Source organism: Rhinolophus sinicus, linkage group LG13 (genome assembly GCF_036562045.2).
Source record: "Rhinolophus sinicus isolate RSC01 linkage group LG13, ASM3656204v1, whole genome shotgun sequence".
Lineage (NCBI taxonomy): Eukaryota > Metazoa > Chordata > Mammalia > Chiroptera > Rhinolophidae > Rhinolophus > Rhinolophus sinicus.
In genome coordinates, this window is record NC_133762.1 from 57,235,393 (window position 1) to 57,258,292 (window position 22,900).

At 45.0% G+C, this 22,900-nt stretch overlaps 1 protein-coding gene across 5 annotated transcripts in view; it reads right to left on the reverse strand.

Moving 5' to 3' along the window:
• Positions 1–8,826: 8,826 nt before the first annotated feature.
• RALGAPA2 (Ral GTPase activating protein catalytic subunit alpha 2) overlaps positions 8,827–22,900 on the reverse strand; it is a 332,722-nt gene continuing 318,648 nt past the window's right edge. For 4 of the 5 annotated variants that reach the window (XM_019712539.2, XM_019712535.2, XM_019712540.2 and 1 more), the window contains one exon: positions 8,827–12,305. In XM_019712539.2, coding sequence (XP_019568098.2) covers positions 12,286–12,305 — 20 coding nt within the window. In that variant the 3' untranslated portion in view covers positions 8,827–12,285. Of the gene's footprint in view, positions 12,306–15,424; positions 15,465–22,900 lie in introns of all 5 variants that reach the window. The other variant, XM_019712536.2, reaches the window with a different exon arrangement.

Genomic DNA, 22,900 nt, shown 5'->3' on the forward strand with positions numbered 1-22,900 from the left:
CAAAAGCAGCAAGCACCTTCCTGACAACTGCTGACCTCATTGTATTGTGAAAATATTTGAGCATTATTTGGGGCATTTAAATCAATGTCCAACAGTGAGAAGTCAGCTATGATTGGAAGTTCCCAATCTCTACTTGAAACTTTTTCTAAAGCAAGTTTCTGATCCAGTTTCACAATTGTATCAATTATGGCAACTATAGTGGAGAACGTGTTATACTTTCTTAGTATGTATTTTTTAGAGCCTTGTTACTCAAAGTGTAGATGAGGGGCCTGCAGCACTGGCTTCACCGGGAGCTGGTTAGAAATCAGAATCGCAGGCCCCATTCCAGACCCAGCAAATCAGAATCTGCATTTTCACAAGATCCTCATGGTGTCTGTGTGCACGTTTATGTTTAATGTGTTCTGGTTGAGAGTTTGAGGTCTTGGTTACATAGAGAGTGCTCCCAGCCGTAGCCACCAATAGTAAGTTTGGCCTGGGAAGAGTTGATGGCTTGAAACCTTACCCAGAGAACACTAATTCCAACTAATTGTGGGTTTGTAACAATACTAACAGCTGAAATTCATTTAGTTCTTATTACTTACCTGGTCTCAGACTTAACATGAATTACTCATTGATATCTCTTAATTACTCATGAGGTTGTACTGATTACCCCCATGCAATAGATGGTGAGATGGAAGTCCCTAAGAGGTGATATGACCAGTTAGGAATGGAAATTTAGCTGAGAGCAGGAAGGACACTGGCTCATAGAGATAAACCCCAAAAGGGGCAAATGTAGCAGTGTGGGAAAATTTAAATGGATAGTGAAATACAAGAGCTTCAATGCCATCTTCTTGTCAAGGGAGTATGACATGACAGCATGAGTACATATATGGTTTTAATCCCCAGTTATGGAAACTACTGATTTGTGTTTTGTCAATTAGACTCCAAAATAATAGCCTGAAATTTCCACCAGGGTGTGAATGAGAGGAACCAAGTATGTCACCATTTCAAGTTATCTCCTATCTTGTACATTGAAGAAACTTCTTATTTCTACACTATTGAAAACACAAATAACCAATACTCATGAGAAATAGGTTAATTCAGCACCTCATAATTGTTAACTAAGGCTCTCACACTGGCATGTTTGTTGTACCAAATTTGTAGATTCTGAACCACTTTCACTTTGCTTTAACATGCTGAAGGTGCAAACCACAAGAGAGAGAAATATATGAATTCATTGTGAATGATGGAGTTTTAGTCTGCACCACAGTGAAGATATCACTGAAAGCTAGCAAACCATTCTGCCTTCTATCATTTCTCTATCTTCCACTTTTGTTCTAAAAGCACGTGGTTGTGGAAATCACTTACTATTCTACACCTGCAGGCAAGTGAACAGGCCATCCCAGAAGCATGGCAACTGGCAATAGTGAGAGAAGGAAAAATCCCCGAGCACAGGTCATTAGCACTCCTGCTCAGTCTCAACCAAGGGCAGGCAGAGGGTTGCCAAGACTAGGAAGAGATGGGCCAATTCCAAACCCCTAACCTGAGACTAACAGTTGAGTAACTTTTAAGGAAAAGTTTCAATGAACAAATTAATTTTATACCTCAAAGAGAGTGCCAATGGCCTGGTTTCCAAGTAATGGATTCTGATAATACTTGCAGGTCACTCTCTTTCTCTTCCCACTGTGCTGGGATTTTACAAGCTTGAAGGGACCTTGTTTCTTCTCCAGCATACTTTGGCTGTTAGGTGCCAGGGGTTTGGAGCACAAATGCCTGTTACCATTTTGTGTCTACCATTTAAGAGCTCTGTGACTTTGGGGGAGTTGTTTAACCTCTCTTTGCCTCTGTATTTTCATTGACAGAATGAAGAAAGAGTAGTATCTACCTGCAGTAGACATTTATTTTGCTTTCTGGTTACCCTGCACCTTTTAGACACCCTTCTTATTCCGGATTAATTTTCCACCTGAGGAATCCTGCCTCCCCAAGGTAGAATCCAGAAACTGGCTATTCCAGCCTCCCTTGCAGCTAGGCACTGCTGTAAGGAAATGGAAACGATTAATGTCCTACAGTCAAGACACCTTCATAACTCGGATTAGAGGTACCCAACCTCTAATCAGATGCACTCACGAGATGTGGATCCAGAAGAGAGACCAGGGGATAGTGCCAGGTGTAGTTAGTATTGGAAGGGGGTGAGGGTCTTGGAGAGGCATTTGTCTCTCAGAGGTGGCTGTGATGAAGGCCCAGTGCTGTGATATGAGCTACAGTTAGACTTGTTTGGCAGGGTGATTTGGATGTTGTTCCTGGATCTTTTAGCCCCAAAGCCTGATTATGTGACCCTCCTGGACAGTCAGAAAGGAAGCCAAGACCCTTTAATTATTTATCTACTTTATCTGGATAAAGTGCATTTGGCTGTCTGTCATGAAATATTCAGCACTGGTGTTGAGATTGAGTTATTCAGATCAAGTGCTGGTGGGAACTCACCCATTATTGTTGTGATTTTGAGTTCCTTAATCCATCAGATACATCTAATGGTTGTGAAAATACCAATTTCAAATTTTATATAATGTTAATGCCACCTAGAGCAGGTTTTAAAACATTTCTGCAAACTCTCTAATAACCCCATCCGTCAAGAGGTGGAGTCTGTGTTCCTCCCTTGAAACTGAGCAAACCTTTGTGACTGTTCCTTGAATAAAATGCAGTGGAAGTGACACTGTGTGACTTCTGACTCTAGGTTAGAAAAGGCCATGCAGCTTCTGCCTGGGTCTCTTGGAGATTTCTATCTCCATGCTGTGGGGAAGCCCAAGCTACACATAGAAGCCACATATAGGTATTCTGTGGGCCGCCCAAGATGAGATCTCAGTCAACATCCAGAACCAACCCCAGACACATGAGGGAACAAGTGAAACCTTAAGGTGACGTCAGACCCCTCCACCACGTCACAACACCTTCTTCATGAGAGAGCCAGGGGGAGAACAGTCCAGGTGGGCCCCATTCACTTAGAACCATGAGAGCACAAATGCCTGTTTGTACTAAAATGAGAGAGACAGTACTAAAATGACTGTTGTTTTAAGTCACTAAGTTTTGGGGCAATCTGTTACGCAGCAGTAGGTAACTGGAATATACCTTATATTTTCAGAGGTTTTTCAGAGTGCTTGGATGTGAATTTTTCTTTTTGGTCTTCCTATCAACTCTATGATTCACTAATCTGGATGTGAGGAAAATGTCTCTGACTGTTGAATGCCTTGCCTTACATCACAACGTTCTCTGAGACAGCGAGAGATCAGAAAGCCAGTCTCTGGCTCCCTGGCATAGCGCTCTTCCTACAAGGTGATACAGTCAGGGTCCAGAGCAGCGGGGCTTATAATGGTCTCAGCCTTCGTTCCATTTAAAGCACTATTGCAATGTATTGTTGTACGTGCCTTCTGGTCATTGTCTTCATCTCATCTTCAAAACAACCATTAGGTCAATGTCCCCGTTACTATGGTTGTGTAAGAACAAATCACCCAAACTTAGTGGCTTAGAACAACCATAGTTATTTATTATATTTCATTCTTTCTGTGGGTCAGGAATTCAGAAACAGCCTGGCTGGGTTGTTCTAACTTGGGATCCCTCATGGCGTTACAGTTAAATGTTAGCTGGGGTTGCAGTTAAGTGAAGGCTTGATTGGGGCTTGAGGATTCACTTTCAGGATGGCTCCCTCCCATGGTGTTGGTCCCCACAGTACTGCTTGAATGTCCTCACCACATGGTGCCTGACTTTCTCCAGTGCAAGCAATCCAAGAGGCCAACGTGGAAGCTGCACTACTTTTATGACCTAATCTTAGAAGACATACACCATCACCTTTTCTGGGGTTTCTTGGTCCTATAGGTCATTTCAAAATGAGTATAGGAGGGACCACATAAGGGTGTAAACACCAGGAGGTGATGATGTCTGGGGATGTATGGAGGCCACTACCGTCAGTATTATTGCCTCAATTCACAGGAGAGGAAACAAAAGTCAGAATGGCCAGGATTCAAAGGCTCAAGGCCACATGGGGAGTGTATGGCTGGTATTTAAAGCCAGTACTATCTGATTCCCAGGCCCATGTTCTTCTCCATCTGCCACGAAAGGTGAACTTATGGTGTGTTTTGATGCATTTGTTAGTATTATCAGAAATTTCTTCAAAATCAGGAAATTCTTCAGAATGCTATCATGGAGAGAAACATGTAGGATGGGCACGCTGTCACGGGACATGGGGGTCGGCACACGTGAACGGGAAGCCTCATTTATCATGTCGGAAATTTTGCCTGGGTACCCCCTTTAAAAGTTTTCTTAAGCTGAGAGTAATTCAGTGATTTCCATTATATAAACATGGGAAGACATGGATCCTAGCCTTGGTGTTTGTTTTTTTCCCTACCGACTTCCAAAGCTGATTTTATAGAATTTTAAAATGACCAAGTAGTCCATTAGTGCTAAAATTACATAAACTCTGTCTCAGTAATTTCACTGAAATTTTACAGAAATAAAAGCAGTAGCATGTCAGGATACAGATGTGATGGTATTTATTGCAGGTAACAAACATTGGAAAAAGATGGGATGAATAAAGAAAGGTGCATCTTTACTAAGGAACATTATGCAACTATTAAAAATGATAAATTAGAGGGCGGGGTGCCTGTGGCATATTATAAAGTTAAAAAAGGAAGTTGAATAATGAGGTGTATGGTATGATGCTATTTCTATGAAAAAAGAAAACCCGGTATCTTTGTGTGTGTTTGCATTAATGTGGACAGGAGGGTAGAAGAATATTCTTTTGAACAACCATCTGGAGTGGCAGTGGTTTGGCATGGGGGTCGATCATTAGTTTTAGAGGGAAAAAAGTACAACACATTGGTTTAAAGCACACAAAGCATACTTTGGCTATTTCATTAAAATCTCAAAGGTAATTAGTAAATAAATTGCCCTTGATTAAGAGAAACTACTGTTTTGAGTTTTCTTAGGGGCACTGTAACCTTTTCTTCAGGTCAAAATAGTTCCAGGGGTTCACTTTTTCATGGTGCCTAAAATGATTTCCCTTAAGGAAGGCTATAGAAATAACTGTTTCTAGTGGGCCCATAATCAGCCATCAACGTGGAGGACAAAATGGGGTGACATTTTTTAAAGGGAGAAGATGATGCCATTAACATGCAGCCTCACTGGTTCAAACGGCTCACAAGAGATTTGCTGCAAATGCTATGCAGGTTTGAGGGAGGGAGGTGTGTTATTGAGGCCCTCCACTTGCACTTAGCCCAGCGGCCATTTCTTAGGGAATATTGATCAAAAGTACTCACCTCTACCATCTGAGGAGCATAATGCAGGCCCTGAGTATTCATGGAAAAAAGCTTCTCTTTGCGAGGCTATTTTCTGAAGTCAAAAAGATCCTTTCAGGAGCTATAATAGCAAGCCCCTACCCACTTCACACCCTCGGTGAGAGGCACACTTTTCAGACCCCCATGACCTCAAGTCAAGGTGGAAGCTGATGAGTGTGACCTCTTTACAAAATTCTCTGTCAAACTCAACAAGCGCTTTGCTAGAGGGAGAGGTGGGACATAAAAATGGAAGGTTAAAAATGACACCTGAACACATTGGGGAGGGTACTCTTATACTGAGAGATTATTCATTTAGTCTTTATTTCTTAAAATAGTGTTTTAAATAGAATTTTCAATCACAGACACAATGTCCTCTGATACCTGAGGAATATCTTGTTGTGAATGTCAAAAAATCTAACCAGTGCTTTTCATGTCTGACATGGTACAAAAGGGAGGTGCTAACAGGAACTTCCCAATTTTTCCTTTGTTCTGTAAGAGGCAGAATCTTTCAAATATTTCTTAACGTGACAGCTTTTTGTAAATTCTCATCCCCTTCACCTTATTCAATTTAACTTAGGATAATGAACACTTAGGTATTAAAAGTGTTTTAAATTTAAAATTATAACAACAAAAAAGAAGCAATCTCCAATTCCAGCAAATACTTTTCTATTACCCAGAAAGAGAGTATCGTTTCAGAGTTCCTGCTGGTTTTGTTGCCGTTGATTGTTTTGGACGGCACATTTGAGAGTGTATTTGGGGCAGAGAGGATATTATTTTAAATCCTCCTGACTCCCTGGATTGTCAGCTGGTTTGTTACGTTATCTGTGGGTGAAATGTGGTGTAAGCTGCAGTAGCAGCGCATCGAGGGTCTGCGACTTCAATTTTGGGAGCAAGTCTCTTTCTACCCCACTCCAGGGCGGGCCATGGGGCACGTAAGGACATTCATGTATCTTTACCTTCTTTCTCTTAAACTCCTGAAACATAAAACTTTTTTCAGGAGACAATGAACAGAAAATTTTGGCTGAACTGCATGCAGCAAGTGCTAAATTACCCTGAGGATTTGTGTGTGCAGAGCACGGGGGACTTGCTGGATGTGGCAGGTTGGCCCGCACTCGCCACCAACAGCATGTGCAGCCTGCTCCTGTCCTGGGTTCTTTGCCTCAAAATCTATTTTTCAGGTCTGAAGACATGAGCAATTTGTATTTCCAGAGATGTATTATCCAATGATTTCCAGAGTCATAGAGAAAAGTCAATTCCAGCATCCTCTTCTTTGCCCATAGGGAGAGTAGGTGAGCGTCATCTGGTAAAACAAGTTCCCCAACACAGGAACCCCTGGTCCATGTTGTGCCTGGTCCATGTGAGGAGGGTCAGGTGGCTTCAGACTTGGCCTTAGGGAAACCTTCACAGTGGCCAAAAGGAACATGGAAACTACATTTCAACAAGTCATCTGTGCACTGGTTAAGAACAGACTGCTGCTAAATGGGGGTATCATCAAGGAACGGGGCCCAGAAAACTCAGCTCCTTCCTGGAGCTTCACTTCCTACTTGTGTGACTCCAATGAGACAATAAGTTTGGTTTCAGTATCCACAGAAGAAGGTGGCTGGAGTGAGGGAGAGAGCTGCGCCTCAGGTAAACCAGATACACAGGGATGAAGTTTACATGACCTTAGCTTTTTCATTTGAAAAATGAAATGCAATTAAAATCATTTCCATTTATAGAAGGAAGAGCAAATGATTATAGTTGTTCTTGACATAAACCATTTAATAAATAAAAGTGGCCTCAATTTAGTTTATACACACACTCACACACACACAAACACACACAAAGTGTAACACTAGCTCACATTGGTACAGAAGTGAATAAATACAAAGGTCTGAGTCTTACTGCTGAGAGATACTCTCTAGTGCAGCAAACAAAAAACTCCAGCACTTTTCCTGGAATACTCAAGAGAATTTTACTCTGGCCAGGGTATATCTTCAGGGTACTAAATTTTTTATTTTTTTATTTTTATTCTGGCACTTAGCGAAAGCCAAGAAAAGCTGAAGAGAGCATTGTTTGTAAGCATTGGAAGTTAGATTCTTTTTGGAATTCTGCTCAAGGTCTTGCATGATTTGGCCTAAGATTTGATGAGAATTTTTGAAGATGACTGGAATCACTTCAGGAATTATGATTGGAACACCTTCCTCCCCATCTTTTTTTTTTTTTTTTTAAATAAATAAGACAATAAATTGCTTCATGAGACTTTCATAACAATATCCTTTGAAATTCAAATGACTATTTCCAGATCTGAAAAGAATCCATAAGTTATCCTGGAGGGAATACAGGCCCATCTATAAAGCAGAATCGTTAGAAAGAGCAGGACGCTACACTGAGCAGTTGTAGGTGAACCAGCTGCTCCTCAGGGAGTATTCACTGATGTTCCTTCTACCAGAGGGTGCACACATGGGACAGGTGGTCAGGGCTGCCCAAATTAACACAATAGGGGCTGGTCCAATTGTCTCAGCCCAAATCTATCTGCAGGTCAGAATCATGGGGGTTGTGGTGTTAAAAAAAATCAATGCTGAGATTCTACCCAGACCTGCTGGAACAGAATCAAGGTGGAGGATGGGGCAGGACACGGCATTGCAGAGCTGGGAACCTCTGTTTCTAGGCAACGAAGTTCTAAAACTCTGTCAAGTTTCATTCTATGAGGAACCAAGTATTAAAAGCACAATACACCCTCAATCAAGCTCTTGCTACCAGCCAAAACCAAAAAAAACCACACAAAACAAACAAACAAAAAACAAACAAATGAAAAAACCCAAAAACAAAACAACAAATTGATTCAGGCTCTACTTGATAACCAGGAAAGCATCTGGACCCTGTTTGAGGTCACTGAAATGTCTTGTAAGTAAACTGTCCAATGTCCTGAAAGCTCACAGCAATCCAGAGCACAGGAGTTACCCAGGATGCTGGCAGAGGCCACCTGGCCAGGCCATCAGTGTATGATGGTTGGAGGCTTAAAGGCCGGGCCTTCAACACGACTTAAGCCACACCAAAAGGAGGCCGATTTTGTCTATCACTTATTCACAAACTCTCAAAGTTGGCCTCATGCTCATCAGGCCCTGGGACTCCAGCCCTCTGGAAGGGAGGCTCATGCAGAGGGCTGTCCTGGAGAGATGGGAGCCAATGCTCAAGCTCCCTGTGAGCCTTGATACAAACTACAGGAGATGCTGACCCAGTTATTTAATCATGAAGAGACAATGGACTTACATACATGAGATCGATGATGCTTGGACTCAAATTCTCGTTTGAGTGAATCTTAGCTTCCATGTTATGAACCAAGAGGTCAAGTTTTCATAATCACATTTGCAAACTTTACGGGATAGGTACTGGCTACCATTTTGGATAAATATTTAGGCTTTGGTTTAAAAAAGAGCTTTTGAACAAGGTAAAAATGCAAATTATTTTTTGTTAGATGCCAGGATAAACTTTATTTTGCTACAAAGTATAACGAAAACAAAAGAAACATATGGCACATAAATGCTGTGTTTCTACTTTATTAAATCATCACAGTCACTCAGAATTAAAGAGCAAAAGAGGGTAAACTGGAGAGTCAAGTGGCCGTCATCTGTGGAGCTGTGTGCTTTCCTGGGAGTGGCATGTCGTTGCTGAGCGTGTCCTGGCACAACACACATGCCTGCAAAGGTGAGTTGTACATAAAGGTCTATGCCACCTAGGCTTAAGCCCAGATGTGGAGCATTAGGAAAATTAAGTAAAAGATAGCAAAATGAAAATCAAATGACACACTATAACTTAATTTACCATATTTATCAAATTTTTACCTTATTTACATGTACTAGATATTGTAGACCTGAAAAGATTCACTTAATGTGTATGTCATACATAGATATTGAGTGCAACTAAAACAATGGTTGTTTATGTTGAAATTCCCTTCAGATGCGAACATTCCCCTTTAATAGACATAATGGTAGCAAAGTTACATGTAAGACATCACAGTTAAGTTTTAAAGGACCCCTCAAACCTCCAGATGATACAAATGTAATAGTGAATGAAGTGCAGGTGGTCGCACCTGAGGAAGGTCAGGAAGACATGATTTACGCTGTGGATACACGTGGTCTTGTTTGTAAGACTAAGAGTCCAGTCAGTCAGCCCCTCTCACAACATCAAGGATTAAAACCTGCCCCTTCCTTGTAGCTCTTAGTAGCTGCAGTTTTAACTGCATGAAGACATTGTGACAGTCACCTAAGCTAAATTTACTCACTTCTACTTAAGGTTTTACTATTTTTTTTAAAGTCATTATTTTGTGGCATTACTACTTTTTTAAAGTACAAAAACCTACTCAGTAAGACTACAGGACATCAGCGTGCAGAAAAGTGAGGAAACTGGTTCGGTCCTGCCTGGAAGCCAGCAAGTCTTTTTGGGCCAATTAGGGCCACTTTTGTTTACAGATGGCTGACCTAATGTGACGAGTCAGCACCGTGACTCAAGTGGGTCTCCACCGGATGAGTGACCCTCTGCAATTTTGCTGAAAGGCATTTATTACAAAATCACAATATTTGCTTTTCTATGTGGAAAAGAAAAAAAAGACTCTATCATTTCAATTTTCTACCCCAAATAACAGAAACGGTTCAAGTCCATGTGACTGCAAGCCAACCTGTTTACCAGACTCCCTGTTACCTCATTCCAAATTTCCAAACCAAAGCTGATACTGAGAATAGTGGTTTGAGAAAGAGCTCCAGTCACAAACTTGCTGGCTATAATCTGGGGGTCACAGAGTTGTTTAAATCATTGGGGATGACAGGAAGGGCTAGTGATTTGCCAACAGAATCTCCCACTGCAGGGTCAGGAGGGCTGGTTCCTGGAGGTAAAATGGAATCATGGACAGAAGTCCAGGTGAGTTCAAAACGACTTCCAAGTCCTGATACTTCTATAAATCCGAGTTCTACACCGGGGGTTTCTAGAGCCTAAAGATGAAACATTCTCCTAGAAGCTACTTCCCGTCAGAGCCTCCATGGGACTCATGAGCCCAACAACATACAATGCCTTTCCCTGCAGGAATGAGGTCTGGGGACTTTGTAAATATGCAACAAAGCAACTCAGCACCAGTCTGGAGTCTGAGTGACGGGGCCAACCCGTGCTGACCGGAAAGCCCAGCTCATTAAAAAGGTGTGTGTGGAGGACGGGAAAACAAGACTCCTGACATCTGCTGATAGAACAGAAAATGCTGTGAGTTCCAGTCACTCTTTATATTACCAGTTAAGCTCCAATAAGTGAACAAATTCCCATTTACAGAACAGCCCCAAATGACTAAGGTCATATCTTCTAATTTGGAATGTCCCTCATCTCTTACACGCAGATCGCGCTCAAGCTGCTTCTGTCTTATATTGCAGGGGCCCCACCTGCAATCTCTGATAAAGCTAGAATTAGAAGGTCCATTCTTCTAATAGGAAAGACTTCCTCAATTCTCACTTGTCTCCAAAGGGAGTCTGGTTCCTGGGTTTGCCAGTTTCTCCTCAAAGGTCAGGTACCAGACAAACCTTGTTGATGGCTGACAGAAAGAACTGACTGGTCAGTGAGAACGACCACTGTGATGGGCGAGTAGGCGCAGAAGGCTCACTGGAAAGGTGACCAAAGCTGAGGGTAACACAGGTAGGTGCAGAGCTGAGAGCAGATGGTGGGCTAACCTTTCTCACGGCTGGGGCCTCAGCTAGCGGCATCCCCCCCTCCCCTCCCACGGTTCTGAGTCAGAGGCTTATTGTGGACCTGTGTGAGACATGACCTATTTATAAGACAAAGACTGCAATGGGTGATGAGGCAAAGCTCCAGATCTGAGACAGGCTGAGGGCCTAGGTGAGAAGCGGGGTTTTCCCCGTTGATTGATTTCTCTGTCTCTGACACCCACAGACCTCCAGCAAGGGTGCTGGGCAAGTGCTGGCAGAAGGTGGAGCTTTTTGTTCCCCTCCCCCACAATTTTTTAAACAGGCTCATCATGCCTCCCACAGAGCAATGAGTGAAAAGTACAATCAAATCCTTGCTTGGAATCTGTTACCCTAAAGCTCTGTGTGATAGGAACTATTTCTAAGGTCCCTGCTATGGTCCTCTCTGGACAGCGGGCAGGAGAGCACAACTGCAGGGCAAACCTTTTGGACACAGATGGACATTGCATTGCAGGGGTGCCCGTCTCAGTCTAGCACCTGAGCTGGCATGTGCCTTTGTGTTGATGCGGCTCTTGGAAGCTTCCTTACCTACACAGCTTTCACAGGGACAGGACCTTGCATTTCTAGGAACATCTGGCTGTTCTGTGATAGAAGCATCATGGTCATGAACTGAAGGGCCTCCAGGATGATCAGGAAAACGTCTCCCTAGACAGTGGGCAGCAGGCACGAGGTGGAAAAACACTCAGCAACCGAGGTAAAACTTCTCTTGGGCAAAAGACCCTAGGGAAAGCCAATTTCCATGATGATGAAATTTTTGAGGAAACCATAAATTCTAACATAAGAACGAGTAAAATCAATGCAGAGAAAATTCTTCAAACAATTTGACAGTTGTTTTGCTGGACCCTCTGTGAATCACGCTTGGGTTTCTCAATGAGAGGAAACAATTTGGGATACAGAAACCAGCCACTCTGCGTCCCCTCCCTGAAAGCCCATAATCTTCTCTGGCTGTCTCTGCCTGGAGCAGCCACACCAATGCCCACGTGAGAGTGGGTTTGTCTCTGGTCATTGACTTTCTCTTTTCTTATGAAGCCCAAGGTTTGTGAGGTTTCAGGGCAAGACGATACCACTTAGTTTGAAAGTCCAATCCGCAACATTCCGGTGGGATTTGTCTTTACTTCAGAAGTCCGTTAATGGGAAGGCTTGCTGAGGGCAATAGCAGAGCAGCAATGTTTCCGAAGTCTCTGGGTTTGGAGGTTTGGGATGTGGGGTGTGGGGGAGTCTCAACCATCTCCTCTTGCCAAAAGGCACCATGAGGTAGGCACTCAGGCTGGCGGCCAGGACCCTGCAAAGGAAGCAGAGAGAGGCCGAGTCATGGCGCCCAGAGCTGCCCTCCTGGGCACCGACATAGGGAGGGTTTGTGGAACTCAGAAGAAATGGAACCACGTTCCCCAGAGGGAGGTTTGATGACCTCCATGTGCTGTGAGCGTGGGCATGTTTGCTGAATGAATCAACAAATGCATGTCTTTTCTCCCAGTCTTTGCTCTGGACTTTCCTGCAGCATAAAAGAAACTATGAATCTTTTTGAAATTAACTTGTGGCCAATCCACAAGTAAAGAATGAAGAGAAAGGTCTCTGATTACAGTAAAGGGAGGAGAAGCCAAGGAAGCAGACTGTCCAGAGTCAATGAAAAGGCAAGTAGAACTTCGTGGGCAGTTTGTGGCTCCGTCAGTGCTATTATTTACACGTATATTAGTATTTCACATCAGTTACAACTTGACTATTCCCCAAAGGGTCTGAGACGCGAGGTCAGGACTGAATTGCTTGTCTGAATGAGTCCAGACAAGCACACTGCTATTTAGCATGGGAGGGAAAAGGAATAAACGTAAAGCCTGCGTGGCAGCACGGCTCCTTCCCCAGGGCTGCGGGAGCGTGCTCCGAGGAGCACAGGAAGCAATGCCTGTGCAATACCCGGTGGCTGTTGCTGGAGGTGTCTGGCTTCCCCTGGGCAATTATGCGAGCGGGAGGATCATTTCATCACCCTTCTCCCCCTCGAAATCTATTTTTAGATCCTGTTGTATTGCATCCCAGGCTTCCGGAACAAACCTCAAAAGCAGGCTTTCTATACTCCTCCTAACATGCTTTACTTCCAGGGGTTTGGCCTTTGAAGTTTTTATTATTGGCATTTGAAATTAATTTCCATAAGTTACCTTATTCACAGACAGCATCTTTTTTCATTTTCTGATCTTACCTTATTGTTTCTAGGAAGAGCCTCTGAAATCAATACTTGCACACATGCATGGACCTGAGGAGACAACCTGCCCAGTGTCCTGAGATGCAGCGCTTTAAGATTCCCTCACAGGGGCTTTCTCCTACCTTCTGCTCCCAGGGAGGCTGGGCACAGAGAGGAAACGTCTTGGGCCTCTCTCCTATTTTCATCTTAAAAAACAGGCTGCTTTTGGCCTCTCTACTGTTTTCATCTTTAAAAACAGGCTGCTTTTGACAAAGGCAGCACAGCTATGCTGTCATCCATGACAGAGATGGCATTGGTAACAGGCATCTCTCTGTCCCCTTGTAGCCAGTGATGGGTACTAGCATTTAATCCAGCGGGGGACAGGGTGGGGGGAACACAACCCCGATTTAATCCCAGGTAATACTCCATTTTGAAATACCTTCACTGCAAATTGCCTAAGATCACATTATCAACTAGGAACCAACCCACTCACGATTGTAATCAGATCAACTGGGAGAAGCAAGCAAAAAAAAAAAAAAAGTGATGCTCAAAGATAGGACATTAAATAAAGGGAAAATATTGAACCCCTCCACACCCACCGAGGGACAAGGTGGGACGCAGGGGAGGGCGCACTTCCCCTCCTGCAGCTGTGGGGCAGCAGGTGGGCAGGACGATGCCAAGTCTGGTGAGCTGCGTGGAGCTCTGTGGTACAGCGGCCTCTGTATATCTGAAAGCAATGGCCCCAACAACCGGGGGCAAAGGGCAGGACACCCTCAAGCCAGAGCCTGTATTGCAGTGCTCCTGCATTCCTCTAGTTTCCCACTTTCCACTGGCACGAGTCAGCCTGTGATGGCTCCTGCCATGCCCACCGCATGTGCTTGATGGGGAGGCAGCAGCTGCGGAACGAGCAGGCCGGCCACAAAGGAGACAATGCCACGTGCTCGGCCTTTTCCTCCTGCTGGAGGCTGGGGGTCTGTTCAAAGGACCCTCGAGCCCCTCTTCTCCGCTTTTATGGCAGGAGCAGGAAGACATGCATGGGTACAGCAGCCCCAGCAAATCAAGACTTTTGCATGAAGTCTCCACTGCTGGAGCAGATGGTACTGCACTGCTCTGAGCAGGCTGACGTGTGCACCCAGGCTTCGGGCTCTTATTGCCTGTGGGAACTGACACGCGTGAGCCCTGTTTGGAACAGGTATGGAACTGGCCAAAGCTTTAGCAGAGGGGAAAAGAAATAGCAACTGGTTAGAGAGGCAGCTCACTGTGCTAATGGCTGCTCGTTTGGCCTGCAGGTGTAAGCCCATGCCTGGTGGAGGAGGGTGCTGCTTTGGATAAACCAAAATATCTAGACCCGAACATTCCCCTTCCACATTTACTGAGATGGTGACTGGTGTCTGTGCCATGAATTCCTTTGTGGGTGATACTGTTAATAAGTGACAGCTTGCTCATTAACGTTCTCTGTATCGTCATCATCATCTTCATCAGCAATCACCTGGTCTCCCTTCCACCGGTGAGCCCACGAGTCGGCACAGCCAGGCCACCCCCCGGAGAGCTTTCGGCCAGCACTGAAACCATGGATGGGGCTGCTGTCCGTCAATGCCCACAGGGAAGGGCCTGGATCCCAGACCAGGGCAGAAAGCAGAGGCTCACGCGGGTCTCTGCCATGGCTGGCCTGCCCTCTGGGAACCCCGAGGCCCTCAGGTTCTCTGCCCTCTGTGCTCCCCAAGCTTTTGTGTGCTCTTCCTCCCCAGCTGTCCATTCAGCAGCCCCCTGGACAGCCCGCCCTTCTTGCATGGAGGCCTGGAGGCCCCCATTAAGGCAAGCTGTCAAAGGCCGGCCCAGCACGTGCCACGTCTTATAGGCCCCTCTCAAGATCTTGCTCCTCCTGTCTTGGGCAACAAAAAAGGGGGCGGCTCTGGGCCCACTGGCTCCTCGCAGCCCTGAACACAAAAGGGCGGGCTACAAAGACATTTTCCGGGATGGCAGGTGTTGGTGTCGGATTCTCACCAGAATGTATGGCGCAGAAGAAAAGCAAAGCTGGGTTTCCCCAGGGCAGCGCAGACATGCAGGGGCAGGAGTGCGGGCAGGGCCCCTCAGGAGGGGAGGTGGGAGCAGCAGGAACTCTGAGAGTGTATTTCAGCAAGGTGTTAGCTGTGGAAGTAGGTCTGTTAGTGACTTTACACACCCTTCCCCAAGGGCAGGGTTGGGCAAATCCACGGAAGTGTCAGTCTTACCTTGCTCAAATATTGCAATGACACCTTTGCGTATTTTAATCTGAAGGAAAAGAACATAAGAGCAAATGAATACAGCCCAGCACACCCACAGCCCAACTTGATGGTGAACACAGTGCTAATCACACATTCATTCCGGGGCTGCCTGAGTGCTGTTGAAGTCTTGGAGATCACTACGAACTGAAAAGTCAGGTAACATTCGACATGGCGGCACAGCATTCTAGTTGCTGTCATATTTATCAATGTGGAATGAAGGAGTCAGTAGCATTCCTAGGATGTATAAAGCAGTTGCTATTGGGAGCCCTCCAGACACTGGGAAGCACTGATCACTGTATCCTTTTTCTTGCTGCCCAATATTTCCTGACTAACTTGCTCTAAAATATAGTCCAAGATAAGAGTTTTCAAGATAAGTATTCGGAATTCAATGGATGACCTGAAAAAATAATTGACACTCTCTAAGTGTGCAAGTTTACATGTCTTTAAGTTTCATTTTACATGTTTCTGAGTTGTACGCAGTGTGTTAATTCAGTACTAGTGTCACCTGTGATGTGACAGTCCCCAGGGAGGAGGCACATGGCATGCTGTGCAGAGGGTGACTCGGGTAGGCGACTCTGTAGGGTTGAAATGGGACCACATGTTTTCCCTCATTCACAGGCAGTAGGATTTTAGCCGTCACACTGAACCCAAGAAAGGACCTGAGCTTTTCTGTATTTCATGACAGGTTTTCTCAGTTACCTCATCCTATCTCCTATGTGGATTTTCTGTTATCAAATGCAGGCTCTTTCTGCATCCAGCAAACGCTCCTCACCCCAAACTCCCACAATGCTCCTGAATTCAGCATCACTGGACCACTATCAAATTTGGACAAAGGACATTTATCAGTGACACAGACTGTTATCTGCGTGGCCACAGTTGTAAACTGTGTCTTCTGACCCCGTCTGCCAAGTGTGGCACAGTGACCAGGGCCAGTCTTTAAGACGGTGGTTCACAATGCTGTCGGAAGGACCACTGACATACTTTTCGGTAGGGTTCTCTGAAGAAATGTGCACATTTAGGAAGCCGTATTTTCTAATCTATTGATGAAATTTCATTGCCCCCACCACAAAATCATTTGGGGTTGAGGATTTCAGGATAAATAACTGGTCATGGATGATCCAGTAGCATTCTCTGTCTTACTTGCTTTCCAACCACTGTTAACTGCTTCGTCTCACCACGTTGATTGCGCTCTAGGGGCACGAGAAATTCCTGGGCAGTGTTCATTGTGGGTAACAGACTAGAATGTTTTCCATGGGTCCTCTGGATAATGTCATTATTTAGATTTCCTGTTTCCCCCCAATGCACTGTGCTTTGGGGTCCATTTTCTCTAATGGAAGATGTAAAATAGAACCTGTCTTCATGGGTCTTCCTTAAGTTGAGGCAGTTCACCTTTTCAAGGCACCATGCCATGGACCCTCTCCAGTGTGAGCAAAGAGGGTCTTCATGAAGGGGCTTCTTGGTCACTCTCCCCTGCAGTCCCCTCAGCCCTGGTTATGCTGCGCATACAAACACCTGATTGGTAGAAACCAAGAAAACAGATGGCGCAGCTAACAATGGAGGCTTGTTTGTAATTGCTGATGAGGACTGGTTTGTGCTTCTCCACAGTACGTCCCCAGATGCAGCCTAGTGTGGTGTGCTGGACCAAACAGAATGTCTCAATAACTGCCAATCCATGGTAAGTTAAGGAGATGCAAAGACAGAGACAGTTGGGGGCTGCCTTAATTATTCCATGGGGCTCAAATGTCACTTGCCCTTGACACACAGGCAGTGCTACCGTAGGGCGAGGGCTTGTACTTGGAACAGAGGAGTCGGCTGTCAGCTTCCTGATACATCCCTGGGGATAAGTGTGAGGTACCACTGACCTGGGCAGGCTCGGAAAACACCAGAAGAGAGCACTGTGCTTGGATATGAGGGATGGAAAGAGAATTAGAGGCGTGTGACGCTTGGGGGTGTGGATGAGAGACAGAAAGCATAATTATTTCATCCTTTTATCACTGGACATCTGATATGTGCCAGGTACTGTTCTAGGCTCTGGCTTATAGCAGAGAAGAAAGCAGATGAAGCCCCTGCCTCTGGGGGCTTTGGTGGAGGAGTTACGGCATGCATTCTAATGGGCAATGTCACCCATTGTGGGGCAAAAGTATCTTACTCTTTATGTGCATAAAGCCCAGAAATAAATATGGTAAATAAATAAACAGTATTTCTGTGGTGTTTTGATGAAGAGGACAAATTAGGATATAAAAATGTCTCAGAAGCCTCCATGGTGGGGCAATAATGAAAAAAAGATTGAGAGACACCAGATTATAGAATTAATACATGTCTTAAATTCAAAGATTTTCTTACAGGCAGTGGTGCCGGGAATCGGGAGTTGGCCCTGCTCACATCTAAGAGCAGATGAGTGAGACCTCTCTGGGGAGAGCCCTGCAAGTATAGCTCAGATGCCAGCAGGCCACTTGAGGATTCAGACACAGAGCGGGAGCCTGGAGAATCCAGAGGTCACTTTTAGAGAAAGATGTCTTACTTTTTTGGGCTCGTGCGACTTCTCTGATACTCTGGATGTCAACAAGGATTTTAAAAAAACGCAGGAAACAATAGTCTTGGTTGTAGATTTGTTGTGTTCCATATAGCTCTGCCTAGCGGAGGGTTTTCAAGAACTGCTGGGCCTTTTTGTGGCACATTTTCTCTGGCTGTCTTCACTGGGACAGCAAAACAGCAAGGATTTGAATTGAGCTGCTTATCTCTGAGGAAAGGCTGCCATCCAGTACTGCCACCTGGGATAACGCGGGGCAGGGTCAGACAAGAAAAGTGGCTGCCTCTCCCTGGGTTCTTGTTACTGAACAGTCAGTGTGGAAAATGATTAACTGGTTCAAGATAATTAGGGAAGCGAATGATTTTTGAGAGCCGGCATCAATGAGGGAGAGAAACAGTGGCCCAGGATCCCAGCTTCAGGCAGTGCTAAATATCCTCCCAGCAGGAAGGCAGGCAGAGCAGGAGATCAGAGAGCTGCTGGGGCTATTCAGCCCCCATGGAATGGCTCTGAGGAAGGGAACAGGTGCAGCCATGGATGGGGTAAGCCACACTCAACTCAACACTGGCAACCCAAGGGCAATGGGAATTGCCAGCCTAATTAACATTTCCAAATGGCCCAAGGATGGCTTCCAGTATTTCCAACCCAGCAGCAGTGGCTATGTTTGGGCCCTGGCCCTGGCTCTTGGCTTGGCTTCCTCTTTTCGGTCATTGGTCTTGCCCATCAACTTTGGCTCTGAAGCAGAAAGCTAGGACAGCTGGCCCAAAAGGTGGCAGGCACAGAGAGTGTGTATTGTGCCTGCACGTGCACAAGTACCTATGTGAGGAGCAAGCAAGCGGGTGGAACATTCATAAAAAACTTTCCTGACATTCTTCTCTTCCCCTTCCACAACTGTAATGGATTCTTATACATATATGACTACATTTAAGTAAATTATAAATTTAAAATTATATCTTGGTGTGAACTTTCTCGTTAGGCAGTTGTGGAAAAGGAGGTTTTCAGACACTCTCGCTATCTCACAGAACACGAACACCAAGAACTCATTATATCTTAGCCATAGTGGGGGCTGTTCATTTCACCAGATTGAATTCACACCTCAAAATGGAAAAACACTACAGAAATGTTTATAGCAGCAATATTCATAATAGCTAAAAAAATGAAAACAGCCCCCATGTCCATCAACTGATGAAGGAACAACCAAAATGTGGTCTACCCTTACAATGGACTATTATTTGGCAATAAAAAGAAGTGAAATACGGTTTGAGGCTATAACACGGCTGAAACTAGGGAACACCCTAAGTGAAAGAAGCCAATCACCAAGGACCGCACACTGTACGATTCCATTCACACATAATGTCCACAATAGGCAGATCCATAGAGACAGAAAGCAGACTAGTGGTTGCTTAGGGCTGGGGGTGGGGCAGGAGGAATGGGAATTGACTACTAGTGGGTTTATGCTTTTGTTTTTTAGAAGGGATAAAAATGTTCTAAAATTAGTTTGTGGTGATGGTTGCACAACCTCGTGAATATACTTAAAACACTGAATTGTATACTTTAAATGGAAAAATTGTATGGTATGTGAGTTATATCTCAATAATGTTATTTTTAAAAAGGGAAAAACAGAACAGAAGATGGTCTGGGTAGCTACTACTACTTTTTCAAAAGTGACACAACAGAAGTGGCTCTGAGTTCTAGGGGAAAATAAAATACCCCAGAGCACTCAGGGAGGCAGGGGGATGGGGCAGCTATGAAGTTTAGCCGAGGCCACCAGCAACTCTCCCCCAGTGTTGCACTACAAACATAACCATACTTAAAGCAAAGAAAATGGGGCCACCCCTCAGGCGACACATTACCCTTCCCTTCAAGGTCATCTCTCGGGTTTATTCTATTCATCTGTCTTATAAAAACTCAGGGGTGGCCTTGGGCAGTGAGGTGTCATAACAGTGTGATTTTCCCCAGGACACACTGGGATTTTGTGTGCAGTGCAGGAGTACATTTTAAATTCCTTAATAATCAATTGCTTAACAAGATGTAGCAGTTACGTTTGTAGTGATTTGTGGGAGGACATGAGTTCTATGTATTAGTCTGAGGTGTCTGAGGAAACATTAAAGACGTAGTGGAACTGTCTGGTACTTTCACTGATAAAAGCTGTCCTGTTGTCTTCAGACATTCCGGAAACCATTTTGGTCCATAATGAAGACATTTTCTATGTGTGAAATCTTCCTGTTGTGCTCCATTTGCATTCCAAAGTAGGAAATACTTTGGTTAACTTTCAGTCAAGTTTTTCAGTTACCTGTGCCAAAGTGGGTGTGCATTTGCCATATATCCTATAAAATAGTCCTTTCTGCCTTTGGGGAAGAACATTTGCCTTTGCCCAAAAGGGCTCCTCCCGTCCTCCCCATTGTTCTGTGGGTATGTTCCCCACAAGCAGCAGTCCTTTCAGGCTGAGGGGCAATGAGTCTTGTTTGGGAGCAGAAACTTAAGCACTTGAGCCCTGGCCCTGATATGACCAGCCATCTGACAATGAAAAAACCCAACCCTCCTCAGTGCAAAACCGCCACAGATAAATCTTGCTCTACTGAGGGCAGATTGTGGGGAGAGAGTGCAGTTAAGTTACAAATCTCTACACATATGTGAAGAGCTACTGCTGGTCATAGATTGTTCTGAGACCATTTTTATAAGTGAAACAATGCCAAGGAAACTCACCCCCATATCCTAGCGCTTCTGGATAATTATGAGTCATTTTAAGTCTCTTCAAACAATGTTCTGTGTACCAGAGATAGTTATTTACCATGATTCTTCATGCCAGCTCATGGGATCAAGACCACCAAGTTCTGCCGTGAGTCTGGAGGGCTGCAGGGGATGGGGGATATGTGACTGACCTTCTCCTTTTCACCTTCTTCCTTTCACCATGCAAACCTTCCTCTACAAAGAGCTGGTGTCACTGTGCTCCCTTTACCTGTGCAGTCCAGGTCAGGGGCTGCACTGTGACACTGGGGGAAGGGGGGCATCACTGGACCTCTCTAGTGGTCCCATAGAGAATGTTCAGGGAGAACATCTCTAGAATTGCCACAACGTTCATTCATTACTCAAACATGTCTGCTGTATGCCACGTGATAGAATGCATGGGGAACGGAATATTCTCTAACAAGTCTTCCTCCTACCACCCCCCCACCCCGCCACCATGGTATATCCTGCCCACAGACGCCACCATGATCTTTTTAAATAAGAATCATATCACTCTACTGCTTAATACCTTCCAAAGCTGGCCATTTCACTAGACTAACAGCCAAGGTCAACCCCTCAGCCAACAAGACCACTCCAACCTTCCTCCGCACCTTGCTCACTCTGCCCTAACCACGCTAGGCTCCTCATTGCTCTTGGAAAGCTCCTACCTCAGGGCCTTTGCGCTTGCTGCTCCCTCTGCCTGGAATGCCCCCTACCCCAGTTCTAAATGGTTTACTCCCTCACCTCCTCCAAGTTGTTTTTCAAATGTCATCTTCTCGGTGAGGTCTTCCCTGACCCTCTATTTAAAGTGCCCCAGTGTTCTCTTTCTCAGTAGCACTCCTCGTCCTCCTTCCCTGCTGCCTTTTTCTTCTTAGCACCCCTCAATATTCCATGTATCTACAGAATGAATGTCTGAAAACCCCGACCCTCATGGGGTTTACCTGACGATCCGAGGAGTGAAGCTGCAGTTCCTACTTAAGTTGTAGCAAAGGTATGTGTGTGTCCCAGGACCCAAGTTGGACCTGAGTTTTAATACCGTGTTTCCCCGAAAATAAGACCTAGCTGGACCATCAGCTCTAATGCGTCTTTTGCAGCAAAAATTAATATAAGACTTGGTCTTATTTTACTATAATATAAGACCGAGTCTTATCTAACATAAGACCGGGTCTTATATTAATTTTTGCTCCAAAAGACACATTAGAGCTGATGGTCCAGCTAGGTCTTATTTTTCAGGGAAACACAGCACCTAAATATTGCCTCTGGCAGTCACCAGCTTTAAGTAATTGGGATAAAGGGCAGAGTCAGCCTCATAGCCCATGGAGTCTCATTTCTGGCTTCTTCCTTTCTTCTCTGTATTGATTCCTTTCCTCTGGGACTCTTGCCCCTGATACTCTTGAATCAGCTAACATCCCCTGGTCAGAGCCTGGCCTCAGAGAGCACACACCCAGATGTCACGGAAGACTCCAGCGTTAACGGGAGTCAGGCTGTTTCTCTAGCTACTTCTTGGAGCCCTAGGGATGCAGCTAGGGAGCAGGGTTTCCCTAACTACCACGCATGGGCTTTGGGACGCGTGCCGGCCACAGGGTCGGCCCAAACATACTTCAGCAGAGAATGCAAGGCAGGCTGTGCCTCTCGGTTCTGCGTGAGATTAGGGCTGGGGGAGTGGAACCTCCCAGTGAGTCCTGGAAGACACTCCGTGGCTTTCCTCACCATCAGGCAATCTCACAGATCTGACCACCTGGCTCACGAAGAGAGATGCTGGCTGACCCTGGTTCCCCACGGTAATGGCTGAGCTCTATGGGCAGGTGAGAAGGATCTGGCATGGGGTGGAGGTAGGTGGAATGTGTCCTCATGCATCTAGGATTTTACTCTCATATTCTTGAAGTGGTCAAAAACTAGGGTTCTGCCTGTTTTTTCTCGGCAGTCTTTACAGTGATGCTACTAGGTTTCTTACGGGCTTAGAAATGAATTTTGGCCCTGTAAATGCTGTAACTATTTTAGGTATTATTATTTTTTTACATAGTTGACTGGAATGTTTCCTATTTTTTAAGGGATTTTTTCAGCCTGTTGAGGGACTTAAGGACTAATGGAAAAAAAGGAACCAGCTTTTCTCTTTATTATGCTGTTTAGAGGTTTATTTCCTGGTTATCATCAACTATCCTTCTGGAAAAGGAGAGTATAAAATATTC